The sequence below is a fragment of the Aotus nancymaae genome, unplaced genomic scaffold (genome assembly GCF_030222135.1).
Source record: "Aotus nancymaae isolate 86718 unplaced genomic scaffold, 86718_ANA_hifiasm-v0.15.2.pri h1tg000006l, whole genome shotgun sequence".
Taxonomy (NCBI): Eukaryota; Metazoa; Chordata; class Mammalia; order Primates; family Aotidae; genus Aotus; species Aotus nancymaae.
The window spans coordinates 48,270,377-48,287,286 of record NW_026988417.1 but is presented as its reverse complement, the minus strand read 5'-3'; the positions used below and the strand labels follow the sequence as shown (position 1 = coordinate 48,287,286).

At 41.2% G+C, this 16,910-nt stretch overlaps 1 protein-coding gene across 1 annotated transcript in view; it reads left to right on the top strand.

Moving 5' to 3' along the window:
• USP46 (ubiquitin specific peptidase 46) overlaps positions 1–10,026 on the top strand; it is a 67,315-nt gene extending 57,289 nt beyond the window's left edge. Inside the window, exons 6-9 of the mRNA XM_021670369.2 lie at positions 1,474–1,557; positions 4,041–4,238; positions 7,384–7,462; positions 8,619–10,026. Of these exons, the coding sequence (XP_021526044.1) occupies positions 1,474–1,557; positions 4,041–4,238; positions 7,384–7,462; positions 8,619–8,720 (463 nt within the window). The 3' untranslated portion in view covers positions 8,721–10,026. The remainder of the gene's footprint in view (positions 1–1,473; positions 1,558–4,040; positions 4,239–7,383; positions 7,463–8,618) is intronic.
• Positions 10,027–16,910: the final 6,884 nt, after the last annotated feature.

Genomic DNA, 16,910 nt, shown 5'->3' with positions numbered 1-16,910 from the left:
AATGACGGAAGAATGGGTTCAGATGCTGGGGAGAAACAAGGCAGCAATATGATAGGGGCTCGATAGGCTTGGAGAAAATGGTCAGAGAAGTCTTCTCCAAAGAGGGGATGTTTAGGCTGAGTGCCAAACAACCAGTTCAGCCAGCCGTGGAAGCCTCTGGGAGGAAGCTCTCAGTGCTGAGAAAATAGCACCTGCAAACATCGTAAGGCAAGAAGAGGATATCCCAGGGCCAGTGCGCTGGAGCAGAGAGAAGGAGGCTGGATAGTGAGACTGGATAGTGCACTGGAAACTGCCGGAGGGTTTCAATAGGGGAACCCATGTAATGCTTTCTGTTGAAGCTGTACTGATCGTTTTATGTTTCAGTTCATTTGCATGTATCTCTGTTAAAATGTGAGCCATATGAGGGCAGTTATTCTCTGGATCCCCAGAACATAGCCCAGAGGACTGACAGTAAACATTTGGGGACTTAATGAATGAAAGAATCTTGAGTTTTCTTTTGATGTGTTCTGTGTAAATGGTAGAATCATTTAACACATTTAACATTTTCTGTTTAATAAAATCTGATCATTATGGTGCTAGGACACTCTATGAACAAGGAAATGTCAGAATTTTTCGAAACTGTCGGGTATTAGTCTGGATGTTCTTTTTAGCCTTTGAAGCAGTACCACAGAAATGTTAAGTAGAATATCGATGGCTGGAAAAAAATGAAAAACCATGACATTTAAAAAATGAAAATCATAAGTAGCAGAGTAGAACCTCATGATAAGGCAGATACACATATGACAAACACAGTGGCTTTTGTTCTCCAAAGGAGGCAGGCAAAAATTCTTATCCTCTGGCAGGAGAGTGGTGGGGAGCAGGGGTTGGTAGGAGGTGGTCATCTGATTAATTCAGGATTTCCTTAGTTCAAGAAGAGGGCAGTTTTGTATATGGTTTGAATTTTATTATCTTCCTACTTTCATGCTCTTTGAAAATCTGGACTACCAGAGAAATACTGTTTTTCATTAACTACACAATATGAAGTTAACCTTGCACGTTATGTGATTGACTTTTTTGGACCTAAGTTTCAGTGTTTATGATGAGCTTTTACTCTCGATAGTATTTTTCTATTACGATTTTAATTTCTAGCTTGTAGGCATTCTTCGTTAAATCACGAGGTTTTTTTCTGAATGCAGTTGGAAACCCTAGTTTATATCTGCCTGTGTTCCATTAAATAAAGCTATATTTGAAAATCTCTCATGGTAAATTTATGATTCAATGAAAAGAGTGTCTGTCAGCATAATGGCACCTAGACTTTTTATTTGTATCTATTATCCTGTAGTTTCTCCTACCATCCTAGTCTTAAGGAGGATTTTTTTCTGATTACTTCTCTAATTTTTACTTAAGAATAACCCTACACGTTGAGGGATTTAAAGCATGGTATGCCAAGTAGATTTGAACATTTTTTAAAGATGAAAATATTTCCCTCTACAGAGACTTCAGCAACACAGAAACACTGTGTAGTGAACAAAAATATTATTGTGAAACGTGCTGCAGCAAACAGGAAGCCCAGAAAAGGTAGGTGAAGATTTAGCTCAGGGGTGGCTTTGTGTAGTGAGAGGGATCCAGACTGTGGGGCCCAGCAAGGTTGGCTTTGAATCTCAGCTTCCTGAGCTCATAGCCATGGAGCCTTGGGGAAGTCAGTTACCCTCCTCACCAGTGCAACTGAGACAAGAACGCTGACCTTGGAGAGGACAGCTTGGAGAGTTGTCTGTCCGATTGTTTACTCACTTGTTCATTCATTCAGTCATTCAGCAAATATTTGTTGAGTGCTACCATGTGCCAGATAGTTGTTTATGTTGGATAAAAAAGTAGTGATAAAATATAATCACTATTCTCTTGAAATTAAAGGTAAATTATAGAAAGTACTTAGAAAAGTATATAACACATAGTAGACACCCAATGTTATTTTCATTTGTATTGCTTAAACATTGGGACCTCTTTTTTAGAGACAGAGGTTTAAAAAATATATATCATTTCATAAGGACTTGTGAGGAAATTGTTAACACATCAGTTATAAGAATAGGTGATAAGAGGCGGGGCACAGTGACCTGTAAACCCAGCATACTTTGGGAGGCTAAGGCAGGCCAATCACTTGAGGTCAGGAGTTTAAGACCAGCCTGGCCAACATGGTGAAACCCCATCTCTACTAAACATACAAAAATTACCTGGGTGTGGTGGCTTGCGCCTATAATCCCAGCTACTTGGGAGGCTGAGGCAGGAGAATCACTTGAGTCCCGGAGGCGGAGGTTGCAGTGAGCTGAGATTGCGCCACTGCACTCTGGTCTGGGTGACAGAGTAAGACTCTGTCTCAAAAAAAAAAAAAAACAGGTGATAAGAAAGTTAGAAAGTTACTGCATTCTGAATTGGTATAAGACCCAAGGTTCTCCATCTTTTTTGCATACCAGACAGTTACAGCTCTTGGAAAATCTGAAATAACCAGTTGTTCCCCATTAGTCTGCCCCACAAGCCAGGAAAGTTGCCATTTCAGTCTCCTGCGAAGGCTTCCTATGAGTTAAATCTGTCTTGGCAGTGGTTCTGCAGTATTCAAGGCAGCTGGCAGATGCTCAATACTGCTGTCTAAAACCCTCAAGGGTCTAGACCTGAGGTTGAGATCATTTCTCTGCCCAGCCTTCCCAGGCCTTCACCCCAAACAAGTACAACTTTCTTTCCTGCAAAACTTAGACAAAGTTAGTCACTGTTGCAGGCAGGTGTCAAAGAGGTAGGCAGATATCTTTTGTTAGTGAGGAAGGTCACTCAAGTCTGCTCCCCGTCCTTATAACCTGTTTGCCTAAGACTGGCCTCAGGTCTTTTTTTGTGGCATTTAGACATTTTTGTTCAGCCCTGGAGGGTTTATACATTACAACGTCATGTATTCCTGTAAAATATGGGGTTCCCTGTAATTCTTATTTTTCTACTGATGTTTTACTTGCTTATTTTTATGACCAGGGCTTTTCCTTAATAGGTTCCTTAAAACTATTCTTTTAAAAGTTGTCCTTTTCACATACTATGCATTAAAAAATGTACACAAACTAAACAGCATTTACACTTAATTCAGTACATCCAGGGAATGGGGGGCTGGATGGAAGGAAACTGGAAGACCCTCTATTCTAGCAGTGTGCTCTGCATAAACTGTTACCTTTGTGACCTTTTACTGAGGAGTGGTAATGGTTACCTAGTAAAAAAAACTTTCTATGTTTATATAAATTTGGGAAATCCAACATCAAACAACAGAACAATCCCTTTACTGCAGGATTTCGCAAAATCTTCAGTCTGGTAATGTACACATAGGATCTTCAAAGCAGAAAGTAGCATTGTCCAAACTTACTTGGCCACAGAAACACCCCATCTGTTAACGTTGCCAGTGCTCTCATGAGCCCAGTTTGGGAAATGTAGCCCTAAGCCAACCCCTGCATTTTATAAATGAGGAACTAGAGCTAGAGAAAGGAAATGACTTGCCCAGGATCACAAGGGTTGGAATGATAGTGAGCTTGGCACGCTTGGTGTCCCGATGCCCAAGAGTGTGTGTCAGAAGCATCCATCCCCCTGCCAGTCCTCAGAACCTGTAAGTCCAGCTGTCGGCACCGTCCACCTTGTCCTCTTCCCAGCTTCCTGTTCTCAATATCTCTCAAACCTCCTTTCCATCATCTCAGGGGGTAGATTGTCCAAATATCATTCCTCTCTGGAAGGCACAGGGCAGTGATGGAGAACAATTGCATAGCCTATTTTTATTTGTACAAAAATTCTGGAACATCACCTTTCACCGAACAGAGACATACCATTGTACATTTCTCCTGCTGGAATGCTCCTGGGAGCCAGGGATATAGGATAAGTCAGCTCTACATAAGCCAGCATACTTTTATCCTTGCAAACTATTTGGTTGTTTGCTGGTTTGAAGTTTGATAGACCTCCCCTCCTGTTCTGTTTGTGCAGATGTCAGTGTATTCTCTTCCCCTAACAGGTGTTGGGTACAACTGATTTTCTATTTCATGGTTTCTTAGGATGAGAGTAAAAAAGCTGCCCATGATCTTGGCCCTGCATCTAAAGCGATTCAAGTACATGGAGCAGTTGCACAGATACACCAAGCTGTCTTACCGCGTGGTCTTCCCTCTGGAGCTCCGGCTCTTCAACACCTCCAGTGATGCGGTCAACCTGGACCGCATGTATGACCTGGTTGCTGTGGTTGTTCACTGTGGCAGGTAAGGGCAGGACCGGAAGCAGGTGCACAGGGTAAGTGTAAGATTGCCTCTTGGCTGAAATATATCCAGCTGCACCTTTTCTGTGCTGTGGCACTCAGCATTTTTGGGATCTCTTCCAAACTCTTACTGATCATCTCAAAAAATACATAAGCATGCCTACAGACACATTAAAAAAATAGCATTCCAACAATGATCATCTAAATGTTCTATTGTGAGAGAAATAATAAATCTCTGTTGCATAGAAATAATGGTTCTGAGGAATTTGAAATAACATGGAGAAATAAATGTCTATGCTGTGATTTTAATTTTTAAAAAGCCAAGTTAGATTTATAGTATGATCTCAGAAGCATTTTAAGATGTGTAAATAAAGACTAGAAGCAATGGATCAAATTTAATAATCTTTTGGCACTTTGAGTGATTAAAAACATATTCTTAAAAAATATTCTTTATTTTTGGTCTTTCCCCAAATTCGAAAGTAAGTATATAATCAAAAAAAAAAGAAAGTAAGAGAGAGAAGGCCTCTAGATAAGGAGAGGCAAAGCATTTTGCCAAAATTTGAGGATTTTTTTTTATTCCGTAATTTGGTATAAATGAAGAAGAGTATATTGAAAAATCACCTGTTTGTTATTCTTTGCTCAGCTGGGACAGGTTTATGTTCTACCTTGGAGGTAGGCACAGCTTTCCTCCTGCCCTCGTAGGTTTTAGATTGGGGCGTATCACAGAGCAAGAGTCTTTTTCTCCTCCATCTGCTGAGATCGATTATACTGAACACCACATTACCAGGAGACTACCATTGCCATGTGGAGGGATGGATTGATTTATTTTTTAATTGTGTACTAGGGTGGATGGTATCAGAAGCTGTAACTTCACATCTGAAGCACCCCATATTTTGTCCTGTGTGTATTAACTTTAAGTCACTGGATATTTTCTTGTATTCTCAGTAAAACTGTATGTATTGGCTAGTTGTATACCAGTGTTGTGGTGTTCTCCCTGAAGAACAGCTGTTACTCTTTTGAAGAACACAGGGTTCCAGATCACTGGAACCTAGCCTTGAGCACTGGGCGAGGCCTCATATTGGTAAAGGGTTGGAGAAGGTCTTAGGGCAGGCAGAGTCTGGGACCTGGTGGGCATTGCGGCTAAAGTGGGTGGCAGGGGTGGTATGGATGGGAGGGCCTGCTGGGAAGGCTAGGCGAAGGAGAAACACAGGTGCCCCTTGCACAGGGTACACAGGAGTGTTCGATTTGAATCCTTGGGAGGACTGGCAGAGACCCATGTGAGGGAACTGAACGACCAGTGGGAGATTGGGTTCTCTAAGGTCAGTTTCCGTAATGTGAGCACAAGGTAAAAAAGGCCCTGGCAGCAAAGATCAGTTGGTGCCAAGTCAGGCATGCTGCTAACTACGATTCTTCAAACTCCTCCTGGCAGAAGTAGGGCTGTTCTCCTATGTGGAGTGGGGCTGGCCTATGCATGAAGATTGGGTGGCTTCTAGGTAGGACTGGAAAGCTTTGAGGTTAGGGAGCTGGGCCTGCCTTACCTTCCATACCAGGACCTCCTGGCCCATAGTTGCAGCAAGTGCACAACCTTGTGCATTGACTTCTGCTGCGGGTTTTTTTTTAAGCTCATGTTTTCTGGGTTCCATGCCAGGATCTGAAGATAGAGTAACGAAAAGACACATAGCACAGAGGCCCTGCCTTCACAAAGCTTATAATCTATCTGGAAAGATTGATAATGAACAAAAAAACACACCACTCTGCTACCACCAAAAATAAACCACTGCAAGATAGTTTATGATTTTGATCAGTGCTATCAGGAGTAAACAGGGAGATGAGTGAGTGATGGGAGATACCTCTTCAGGTGAAGTGGTCAGCAGAGATTTATCTGAGGAGGTGACATTTGAGCTGAGGCATAAAAAGAATGCAGTTGGTGAAGGATCATCTCTGGCAGAGTTTACAGCAATGCAAAGGCCCACAATGTGAAGGGGGCATGTGTGAGAGGAGCCTGATGAGCTGGAGCTCAGAGGGAAAGGGAGACGGTAGCTGGAGGAGGCTGGAGAAAGAGCAGAAACAGATCATTGGTATCATCTTGTGCTGAAAGAGGGTAAACAAAAGGAGAGGTTTGGTTTTTCAACTTTAACAGTGCATTAAAAAACATCTAGGTTTAGGATTAAAATCCCATCACTCGTGCAAATCTAACCTAACTACATAGTAACTGCTACTTAGTTGTTTTTTCTGCTTTTTTCCATATAGCATAGTATACGGCTTTTTATTTTAGTACTTGTTACTATGCATCTTGGTTTGTTGGTGTCTTTCTAAAACATAGATCATACAACTCCTTAAAATTCCCCTGTCTTCCTGGCTTGCTCAAAGCAAAGCCTAAAATCTTACCTGCGATTTCTCCTGCACCTGCCCCTCAGTCCGCTCCGGTCTTCCCCTCCCTGCTCACTCTGCTGCTTTGGCCTCTCTGCTGTTTCTGAACACACCAAGTGTTACTCGCCTGCCCCAGGCCTTTCCACTTGCTATTCCCTGTTTCTGAAACTTCCATCCAGAGCCGCATATGGCTTCCCCCTACACCCTGATGCCCACCCCTACCCCTACCCCTACCCCTGCCATTTCCTTCAGGGAAATTTCCTTCTGCCCACATTATCCAAGTGGCCTCCCTTCACTGTCTATCAAATAATACCTCCTGCCATCGCTCAGATCCCATTACTCTGCTTCATCCTTCTCCATGACACTTCTCACCACTTGACATACATTTATAAGTTTAGTTTGTGTATTCCCAATCTAGCCCCTACCCCAAGTTCCAAATAAGTAAGGTCTTTGTTTTGTTCACTGCTTCTTCCCCTGACAGCTAGAATAGGGCCCAACACAGAGTAGGTAGAGAGTAATTTTTTGTTAATATTTGCTGAATCTGAGTGTCTGTTTTTCCTGCTGGATTATGAGTCCTTTGAAGATCTCTCTCCTACATACTTTCGTATTCCCCTACGTCCAGCATGGTGTTGTGGACATAGACATGGGCTCTATGCCAAGTTCTTTGTCCTGATGACTTAGTTTTTTCCCCAGAGAATCACTGCTTGTAAAGAGCTCAGTAGAGTTTTATAAAGAGATCAATGTTAACATGCTAACTTCTTGTATTTGTTCTTTTCCAGTGGTCCTAATCGTGGGCATTATATCACTATTGTGAAAAGTCACGGCTTCTGGCTTTTGTTTGATGATGACATTGTAGAGGTTGGTTTGCAGATTATTCTCCAGTAGTCACAGGGCATCAATAGTATTTCAGGGAACATGTATGTATAGAACATTTTTTAAAGTAGGCCTGTTTCCCCATAATGTAACTTGAAAACAACTTACATTTCTATTCAAAACCAAATTCTGCTGATCCCCATGCTCCGTGGAAAGGGAGAAGGAGGGTGATCATGGACTCACCGACGCTGTGTTCTCCACAGTTCAGCCATAGACATGGGATCTCTCTATCTCATCATGACTAAAGCCCCCTCTGTTACAGGGCAAACAATAGACTTCAAAGTTCTATTAAGATTATTTTATTTTAACAAATTTTTCTTGTATTGACTATTGTTTAAAGTTATTTTTCAGTCTGCTAGATCTGGAAATCTATATTACACCAGTACATTCTATGTATTGATTTTGTTATAAAAGAATACTAGCTGGAATGAAGTCTGCACTCAAAGACATGATCTATTGTAACCGACTAGGGTAGCAGTTTTAGTGGAATAACACTAAAAGAGATGAACTCTGGTGGCCGGAAAGACTTAAGGCTATTTCCAGGACCCACCAGTTTACCATTTGGGAGATGTCTTGGCTTCTTCAAAGAATGCCCACACAGGGTTGCTGATGCATGGAGACATTGCCTTTTTTCCTAGAGATGTACAATTTATGTGATGATGACCTTCAGCCAAGTCTGTGGAATTCTCCATTTGCTAGTGAAAGTTCCTAATCATGATTTTTTTTTTTTTTTTTTTGAGACAGAGTCTCCCTGTGTCGCCAGGCCAGAGTGCAGTGGCATGATCTTGGCTCACTGCAACCTCCGCCTCCCGGGTTCAAGCGATTCTCCTGCCTCAGCCTCCCAAGTAGCTGGGACTACAGGCGCGCACCACCACGCCCAGCTAATTTTTGTATTTTTAGTAGAGACGGGGTTTCACCATGTTGGCCAGGAGGGTCTCAATCTCTTGACCTCGAGATCTGCCCGCTTCTGCCTCCCAAAGTGCTGGGATTACAGGCATCAGCCATTGCACGCAGTTCCCTAATCATGATTTTATAAGAAATTGTGTTCCTTGCATTTTAATATATTTTCCATTAGTTTTTATTTCCTTTTCCCAGGAATCATGTTAAGTAATTGTATTGTTTTCTTTCTTTTTTATTGCAGAAAATAGATGCTCAAGCTATTGAAGAATTCTATGGCCTGACATCAGATATATCAAAAAATTCAGAATCTGGATATATTTTATTCTATCAGTCAAGAGAGTAACTTAAAAGAACTGTGGGACTAATTCAAGTGGGGGGAAATGTTCAAAGCACTATTACCTGGTTTCTCTGCAGTCTTTCTTCTTCCCTAGTGGCCCACTAATGGTATCACTCCAAGTCTCAATGGTCTGGCTGTGTTAGACTCTCTCCTTTTCTGTTTTTACATGCAACACTATCTTGGTTTTATTTTGGTCTGAGGTAGAGTTAACTGCAATCAGATCGTAGTCAGATTTATATGAATAACAGTTGCTAATTTTAGGATTGGGCGAAAGCTATGCCATTCATTATGTCTGGCTGTATTAGAATGACATTTCATATGAATGTCTACAGTCTATTTCAAGTGTTTACTAAACTTCTATGGCTTCCAGGGTCTTCTTACAATGCATTCCTTTAACTTGTCCCTGGAAGCATTGCTACCCATTTTCAACTTCTCTGCCTCTTTTCTGATACAAGGACAGAAGAATTGAGTAGATAATCACCTTTTAGGGTTGCAACTATAGCTTTAAGTTTGTGCAAGTGAAAATGTTGAAAAGTTGAGTAACCTCAATACTAAAATCATCCTCGACATGAAACAGGGTGAAGAGAAACTGTCCGTGGTGGCTGGTGCTGGCTGGCATTGGCACTGGGCTGTGCTGACCTTGCTGTTAGAATTCCAGGGGTTAAGAAGGCTCAGGGCAGGCAAAGCCAAAAGGAGGAAATTTTTGTGGACAGTGAAAAGTTACTTTTCGTACCTTTCTACCAAAACCAAGTTTCAGGAAAATAACTCTATGCTGTTTATTTTCAGTCACACTTCTTCTGTAAGGCCCTGTGAGTTGTGTTTATTCTGTATCCGGCACTGCTAAGCTTTTCAAGCTGTCTTTCCACTCCTGCTGATGTGTGCAGTCAGTGGCTGCAGGGCTGGCAAACCTCCCCTCAGCCAGTCAGCACCGACATTGTTCCTTATCAGGAATAGCAAAGGCACTGCATCTTTCCATCCATCAGCACATTGTACAACTTAACTTTTTAACATAGTCCGTCTGTTTACTGAGGCACTGGCGAGTCCCAGGGCTGATATAGAACCTTCCCTAGAGGGAATACCAGAGTTAGCCGGGTAGGAAGGTGGCTCAAAGGAAGTGTCTGTGGGCAGGGGGAGGAATGAACAAAATGGCGCTGTTTCTTTGGCTCAGACTCCTAGAATGCTTGAGAAGACAGAATTTTTTTGGAAGAACCTCATCTCACTGTAGTTACTTTTTTCACTTTTATTATATATGTATTTATTAGAGCATTTGAGTACTGGTACCTTTAATTAAAAGGGTCGTTTGGTGTTTTGCCGTTGAGCTGGTTTTTGAGTCCTAGATCTTGGCTTCCTTTGGAAGTCACTTAACTTCCATACACTATAATAAACTGTGAACATATTTTTGTTACCTAATGCATCCGCTAATGAACATGCAAACTTTGGGCATAATGTGAACTAAAATTGAAATGGAAAATGTTAGTGGCCATTTTGCAACAATGAAGAGGATAGCACTTTATCTAGATGAAAACTGGATTTCTTATCTTTGAAATACCTTGAACTGTTTATTGCTCAGAACTTAAGTAAGCATGCCAACATTTCATCTGTTTATACCTGAAGTGAAATGTTTTACTTTTCACTGGAGAAGACAAAACAGGGTGATCTTCTTGTTATTGTTTCATGCAAGTGATGGAAATGTACCTTGCCTTGTTTAGAGGCAATTTCATATTTATAAATATTTTCTTTTTATCCTCCATGAAACTTACGCAGTGATCACTACCTGGAAGGTGAGTCTTTATTCTCTTTTTAAGGAGAGGCGCTTTCCAACTCACGGTGATTGATGTAGGGAAATGTTTGTACTATACAGAATCCATATATTTGACTGCAAGTTACAAAGTTTTAAGAAAATGATGGTTGGTCTCTAATATATTTGGAACTGATTCATAAGAAAAACTATTAAAATTATCTTTGAAACAACTCTTGAAGCTAATTTATTAGAAAAAATATATCAATTGGAAACGTGTAGAAGTAATGTTTACATGCTAAGTCATAAGTTCAGGATATTTCTTTTCTATTTGGTTGTGCAAAAAGTTTTTCCCAGTGATTTAAGCGAAGTAATTCCTTTTAATAGAAAGAGTCAGTTAAAATTTAGCATTCATGGATACATTTTTGGAATGAAAAAGGATACGTGTAAGAAAATATTGCAAAGGCATTAAAACAGTTGTATGGTATAGGAAAAGAAGACTGGTAAAAGACCAAAACACACTTCTCCAGTAACACTCCATCCGTTTTTTAAAATATAGAGCTATCTGCTAATTTTTCCTTCTTCCTCCTCAATAAACGAAACAAACACTAGGCAGCTACATGTTTCTCCCAATCATGTCTCTCTGTGTAAAGACAGTAGCATGCAAACACTTTTAGTTTTCATCCCTCATTCATAGTGTAAAGCAGGAAATGGTGTGGGAGATGTGAGACCAATCTGAGGTCAGCGGTAGCACAAAGGCTTCTCAGTATTCCCTCCAATGGCCAAGGGCTTTGTGTGTCCTCTGCAGGAGTGAGTAGGCCTGCTGTATTTCTTTTAACTGCTGGGTGTTAAAAAATAAGTTACAATCTTTTACACTTAAAAAAAAACAGAAGGAACATTTGCTTTATTGATTACTCACTAGTTTAGCCTCTAGGTTATGGCATAGTATGCTAAAAAATCATGTGTTTAAAAGTAAATCTTGGTAAAATGCTCACATCCGGTCCTGTTATGTCGTTGCATTTTCCCTTCTAAGGTCATTGTCATAGGAAATGGACTGGTCTGAAGAGAGCAAGGCACAACACAAGCAGGGCATTAGTTTGAATGGGAGGTCAATCATATTTGGTTTTATGGCCTGGTATATTTTGGACTTAAGATAAAATGGGGAAAAAAATGTCAGAAATGGTCCCTATGCATTTATTTTCATGGATACCCTTAATTTCATGGGCATGCCTAATAATGAACTATGTTCTAACTGGAGCTTAGGGCTTATTTTAGATATTGGAGTGTAGCTTTATTACAGATGGATTTTATCTTTCAACATTGCATTTTGATCAACTTTGTATATTCATGTGTATTAAAATATTGTGCACTAAATGTTTTGCCCTCGTTTGCTGTTATATGGTCAAGGCATTTATCAGCACTATTATGATAAACTCATGTAAATGGCATGGGTCAGGGAAAATTATTTCCTATTTTTCTGCCTAATTAAATTTCTGTTTCCCAGTATTACGTTAATTTATTTTTGGCTTCCATTTCTGTATAACCAAAATAGTTACTGTATTTGTGTGGCATTCCTATTATTTTGTTGCTAAAAATATTGTAGTTTTTATTTAAAATAATCTGTATCTTAATTTTTTTTAAATGTAACCAATTCAAGCACTTTAAGCAATAATGTCAATCTTGTGAAGTTTTAATCAGTTTAACACCCTTCCTCTAAAATTGTTTGCAAAAAATAAATAAATGAATAAAATGGGAATTCTCTTCTTAGAGAATTATATCCGGGTAATGCTACACACATGGACTTAAAATCCTTTTTATAAAGCGTGAGTCAGTGGCAGGTCTTATGTCCAAGTAATTCTTACAAACTTAATTTTGAAGCGATGGAAATGTTCAGAACATTCTGGTCATTATAATATATAAAGGCAGCGTTACTCTCAAGGTTGATAAAATCGGTGTTCTGGAGATAACTCATCACTTTTTTGAGTAAAAAAGGTCAACTGAATTTAATTCAGAAAACGGTATCTGGGGAATAGCAAATTGAGAATATCAGTGAAAAGAAGTTAGGGATAATTGGGCATCACAGTGAATTTCTTTTTGGGGACTTTGCATATAAAATCCTCTTAGCCAGCTATGAAATGAAAGATCCATTCCCCAAATAAGGAGACAGCTTCCAGCATCTGGCTTTTAGGAAGGAGTAGGAATGTGATTGGTCTCTGGTGTCCTGATAGCCAGCTGGCTTCTGGGCCTGTTTCTGAGCCATGGGGGACCCCCAGCTTCAGAAATCCTCAGCTGGGTTCACACCACTCTCTGCCTCAGAAGCGTGGCAGGCACAGGTCCATGCCGGCCTCAGTGAAGCCTACAGTAATCATGGGTAGGGCTTCTTTTTCCCACAGATGCCTACCCAGGGCATCTGTGGGTGGACAGCATTGTCATCTGAATACATGTGTGGGCCCAATTATGGGAATAAAACCTCATAGACCGAGAGCAGGGAATGTGCCAGTAAGTCTTGAGTCTCCCAGCTACTGTCCGTCTTTTGAGGCAGTGCATTTGAACCTGACTGAGCTGGAACAAAGACTGTTGGGAAAGCCACGTCTGTCTGTCATGAATGCCAAAGGAAGAGAAGACTTTCTTGAGAATGTGTTTTTCTTTCCTTGGCTTCACATAGTCAGTGGTATTTATAGGATAGGCCTGTCACAACCAAGGTGACACGATGTCTAGAGAATGTATTCCCCCATTTCTTCAAATTTCCTTTCCTCTCTTTTTATCGATACCTAAAATACCTTTACTAAAAAATGGATCCTTCCATTTTCATTGCCTTATATTTACATGAAGATAAAAATTTTGGGCTGGGTGCAGTGACTTATGCTTATAATCCCAGTACTTTGGGAGACCAAGGTGGGTGGATCACTTGAGGTCAGCAGTTCAAGACCAGCCTGGCCAACATGATTAAACCCCGTCTCTACTAAAAATACAAAAATTAGCTAGGCATGGTAGCAGGTGCCTGTAACCCCAGCTATTGGGAGGCTGAGGCAGGAGAATCACTTGAATCCAAAAGGCGGAGATTGCAGTGAGCTGAGATTGGGCCACTGCACTCCAGCCTGGGTGATAGAGTGAGACTCTGTCTCAAAACAAACAAATAAAAAATATTTGCTAAGTCATTGTGTTTGTCCATCCTGGCAGTGCTATAAAGACATACCTGAGACTGGGTCATTTATGAAGAAAAGAAGTTTAATTGGCTCATGGTTCTGTGAGCTGTATAGGGCTTCTGTTTTTTGGGGAGGCCTCAGGAAACTTACAATCATGGCAGAAGGCAGAGGGGGAAGCAAGCTCATCTTACATGGCAGGAGCAGGAGGAAGAGCAAAGAGGGGAGGGGTTACACACTTTTTTTTTTTTTAAGATGGAGTCTCATTCTGTCACCCAGGCTGGAGTACAGTGATGCAATCTTGGCTCACTGCGACCTCTACCTCCTGGGTTCAATGGATTCTCCTGCCTCAGCCTCCTGAGTAGCTGGGATTACAGGCATGAGCCAGCACACCCGGCTAATTTTTGTGTTTGAAGTTTCCCCACGTTGGCCAGCCTGATCTTGAACTCCTGACCTCAGGTAGTCCGTCTGCCTCAGCCTCCCAAAGTACTGGGATTACAGGCATGAGCCACCTTGCTCTGCTGGGGTTACACACTTAAACAACCGGACCTTGTGAGAACTCAGTCATGAGGCAGTACTGGAGGATGGTGCTAGACCACCTGTGATCCAATCACCTCCCGCCAGGCCCCACCTCCCAACACTGGGGATTACAGTTCAACATAACAGAACCAAACCATGTCAGTCATTTTTTTTTTTAACTGAAGGAAAACTTTGGTTGTGGGGTTAGTACTAAAGATAGCCCACGTAGACTTTTCCAGAAGATGTCCCAGATGGAGAAATTTTTAATTAGGCATTTATTTGGCAACTATTGCGTTCTAGAAATTGTGATAGGAGCTGAGGGATAAAAAGGTGACACAGATTGGGTACGTCTTAAAGACTCATTTTTTTGTCTCAGAAGACAAGTCTGGGTGAGAAAGAAATTTAAATTTTTAAGTTGTGGAAATAACACGTGTTGGGGGAACACCTTGTAATTCAGCACAGTTTGGTATTCAGCCCCAGCCTCACCGTGCAGATGGCACTGTTGGATGAAGCTGCCCCGTCCTTTTTCCTGGGAGCCCCACGCTCTTCCCAGCCTGCCTTCTAGCTCCTAGGGACAACACATTTTGAAAAAGTATAAATCGATTACGTTGCAGCATCACATTTTGCCTCTTACTTTTCATGTTAAGAGCCAGTATCATGAAAGCCTCAACAGTGGGTTTTATGAATGAAATTATTTCTAAACAATCTCTTCACATTAGGACCAAATGATCAGAGCCTATCTAGATTTACCAAAATACAATAGGGCATAAGTGATTTTATTGGTGTATCAGCCTTTGTTTGCTTTTTAAGGTTCCTTTATGTTTTTTTTTTGTTTTTTGTTTGTTCGTTTTTGAGAGTCTCTCCGTGTCTCCAGCCTGGAGTGCAGTGGCTTGATCTCGGCTCACTGCAACCTCCACCTCCCGGGTTCAAGCAATTCCCCTGCCTCAGCCTCCCGAGTAGCTGGGACTACAGACACACACCACCATGCACACCTATTTTTTGTATTTTTAATAGAGACGGGGTTTCACAATGTTGGTCAGGATAGTCTTGATCTCCTGACCTTGTGATCCACCTGCCTTGGCCTCCCAAAATGCTGGGATTACAGTCATGAGCCACCGTGCCCAACCAGTTCCTTTATGTTTTAAAGTGACTTGAACAAAAGACATTAGGAGCTTACAAAGGAAAAATAACTTCATTTTGGTTATGAGATACCAGAGTCAGAAATGACATTAAATTGTGTAGAAAAGACTTATAATTGTGTGCTTATTTTCCACATGATTATAATAAAGTATGTATTAACAACCTTGGGGGGATCATCTCAGGTTGTCAGTTACATGGAGGCATCTTTCACTTTTTTCTCTCCCAAGAGTGAGAGACAGAGTGAGGTTGTGCTTAAGGGAGTGTGGAATTCTACAGAAGCTCTTCATGGAAAAGGAATTCCGGCACTTGCATTGTAGGTTGCAGTCCGATTCTGTTCTTACTTCCTCGAAGTATAAGGGAGCTTTGAGAAGAAAACTGAGACTTGTATCTAACTTGGCTAGAAGTAAAATAATTTGATCGTTGAAGCCACCGTTTCTATGTATTTGATCAAGTCCTCCTCTGTAATCCAATGCAGCTGCCTTTATATTTCAGTCTCTCTTAATGGACCTTGTTGGAGAGAACATTCTGTGCTAAGAAAATGGAAAATAAATGCAAGAAAACTTAGGAGTGAGCCTTCACGCCTCCTGCAGCAGGCGAGAGCTCTGTGCTTTAGAGCTTGTCTCCAGGTTGAGAATTACGTTTTCCACTCCGAGGGGATTAGAAAAATACTTTTTTAATGGGTTATAAAACTTTTGTGAAGAAGAGACTCATTCTATTGGCCTTCTCCACCTCTCCTGTGAAATAAATTGTTTGAAAATTCTTTGAAGATAAACAGCTTCTGCATATTTTTCTATCTCTGCTATCCCAAAGCCCGGAGAACAAATATTAAGTCGAAATTGCTCGGCTAGGTATGTTGTATATGCCAGCTTTGACATGTAAACCAAAGAAAAGGATGGAGCCAAGTCTCGGTCAATGTACAGGTTTATTTTGTCAAGGGTGAGAACACACCAGGGAAAAGAGACACAAGCCACTGTAGGATCTATGACCTGCACTTTCTCCAAAGAGGATTTGGAGGGCTTCAGTGTTTAAAGCGGAAAAGTGGGCAGGAGGAGAAAGGAGGAAAGAAAAAAAAGAGGGAGAGTATGGTCACATTCTTAGGAGGCTTTGATTAATGCTCACTGAATCCACATGTTGCACGTGGAAAGGAATGGGTAGAAGAACAGCCGAGTGTCTTCTCAGCAAAACTGCACTTTATAAAATATAAACATAATAGAGGAAAAATTCAAGTCTGCATTCAACTGAGGGTGGGCAGTGGGGATGATTTCTACTCTCCTCTGTCCCATACTCCTAGAGGCCACCTGGGGAGATGTGACCTCTTGTAGCTATCTGTTTAGGAACAAAAGGAAAGACAGTTTTTTTGTGACCCAGCTTCCAAGTTTAACTTTTCCCTTCGGTATACTGAGTTTGGGGTCCCAAGATGTTCTTTTCCTTTCGCAGATGTATCAGGCTTCAGCAGAAGGGTGAAGGCTGTGGAATGGAGAGAAAACCCTCTTCCTGGGGGGCCATTAATTGGCTTGGTTTTTTAACTAATTATGTCATCTGAGGAATCTGTGGAGGTTTATGAAGACTGAACTCACCATAGAACCTGCCCTCAGATGAAAATTTGTACAGAATGTAGAATAACGGGCTGTGAGTCTCGGGGTAAGAGGAGGAGAA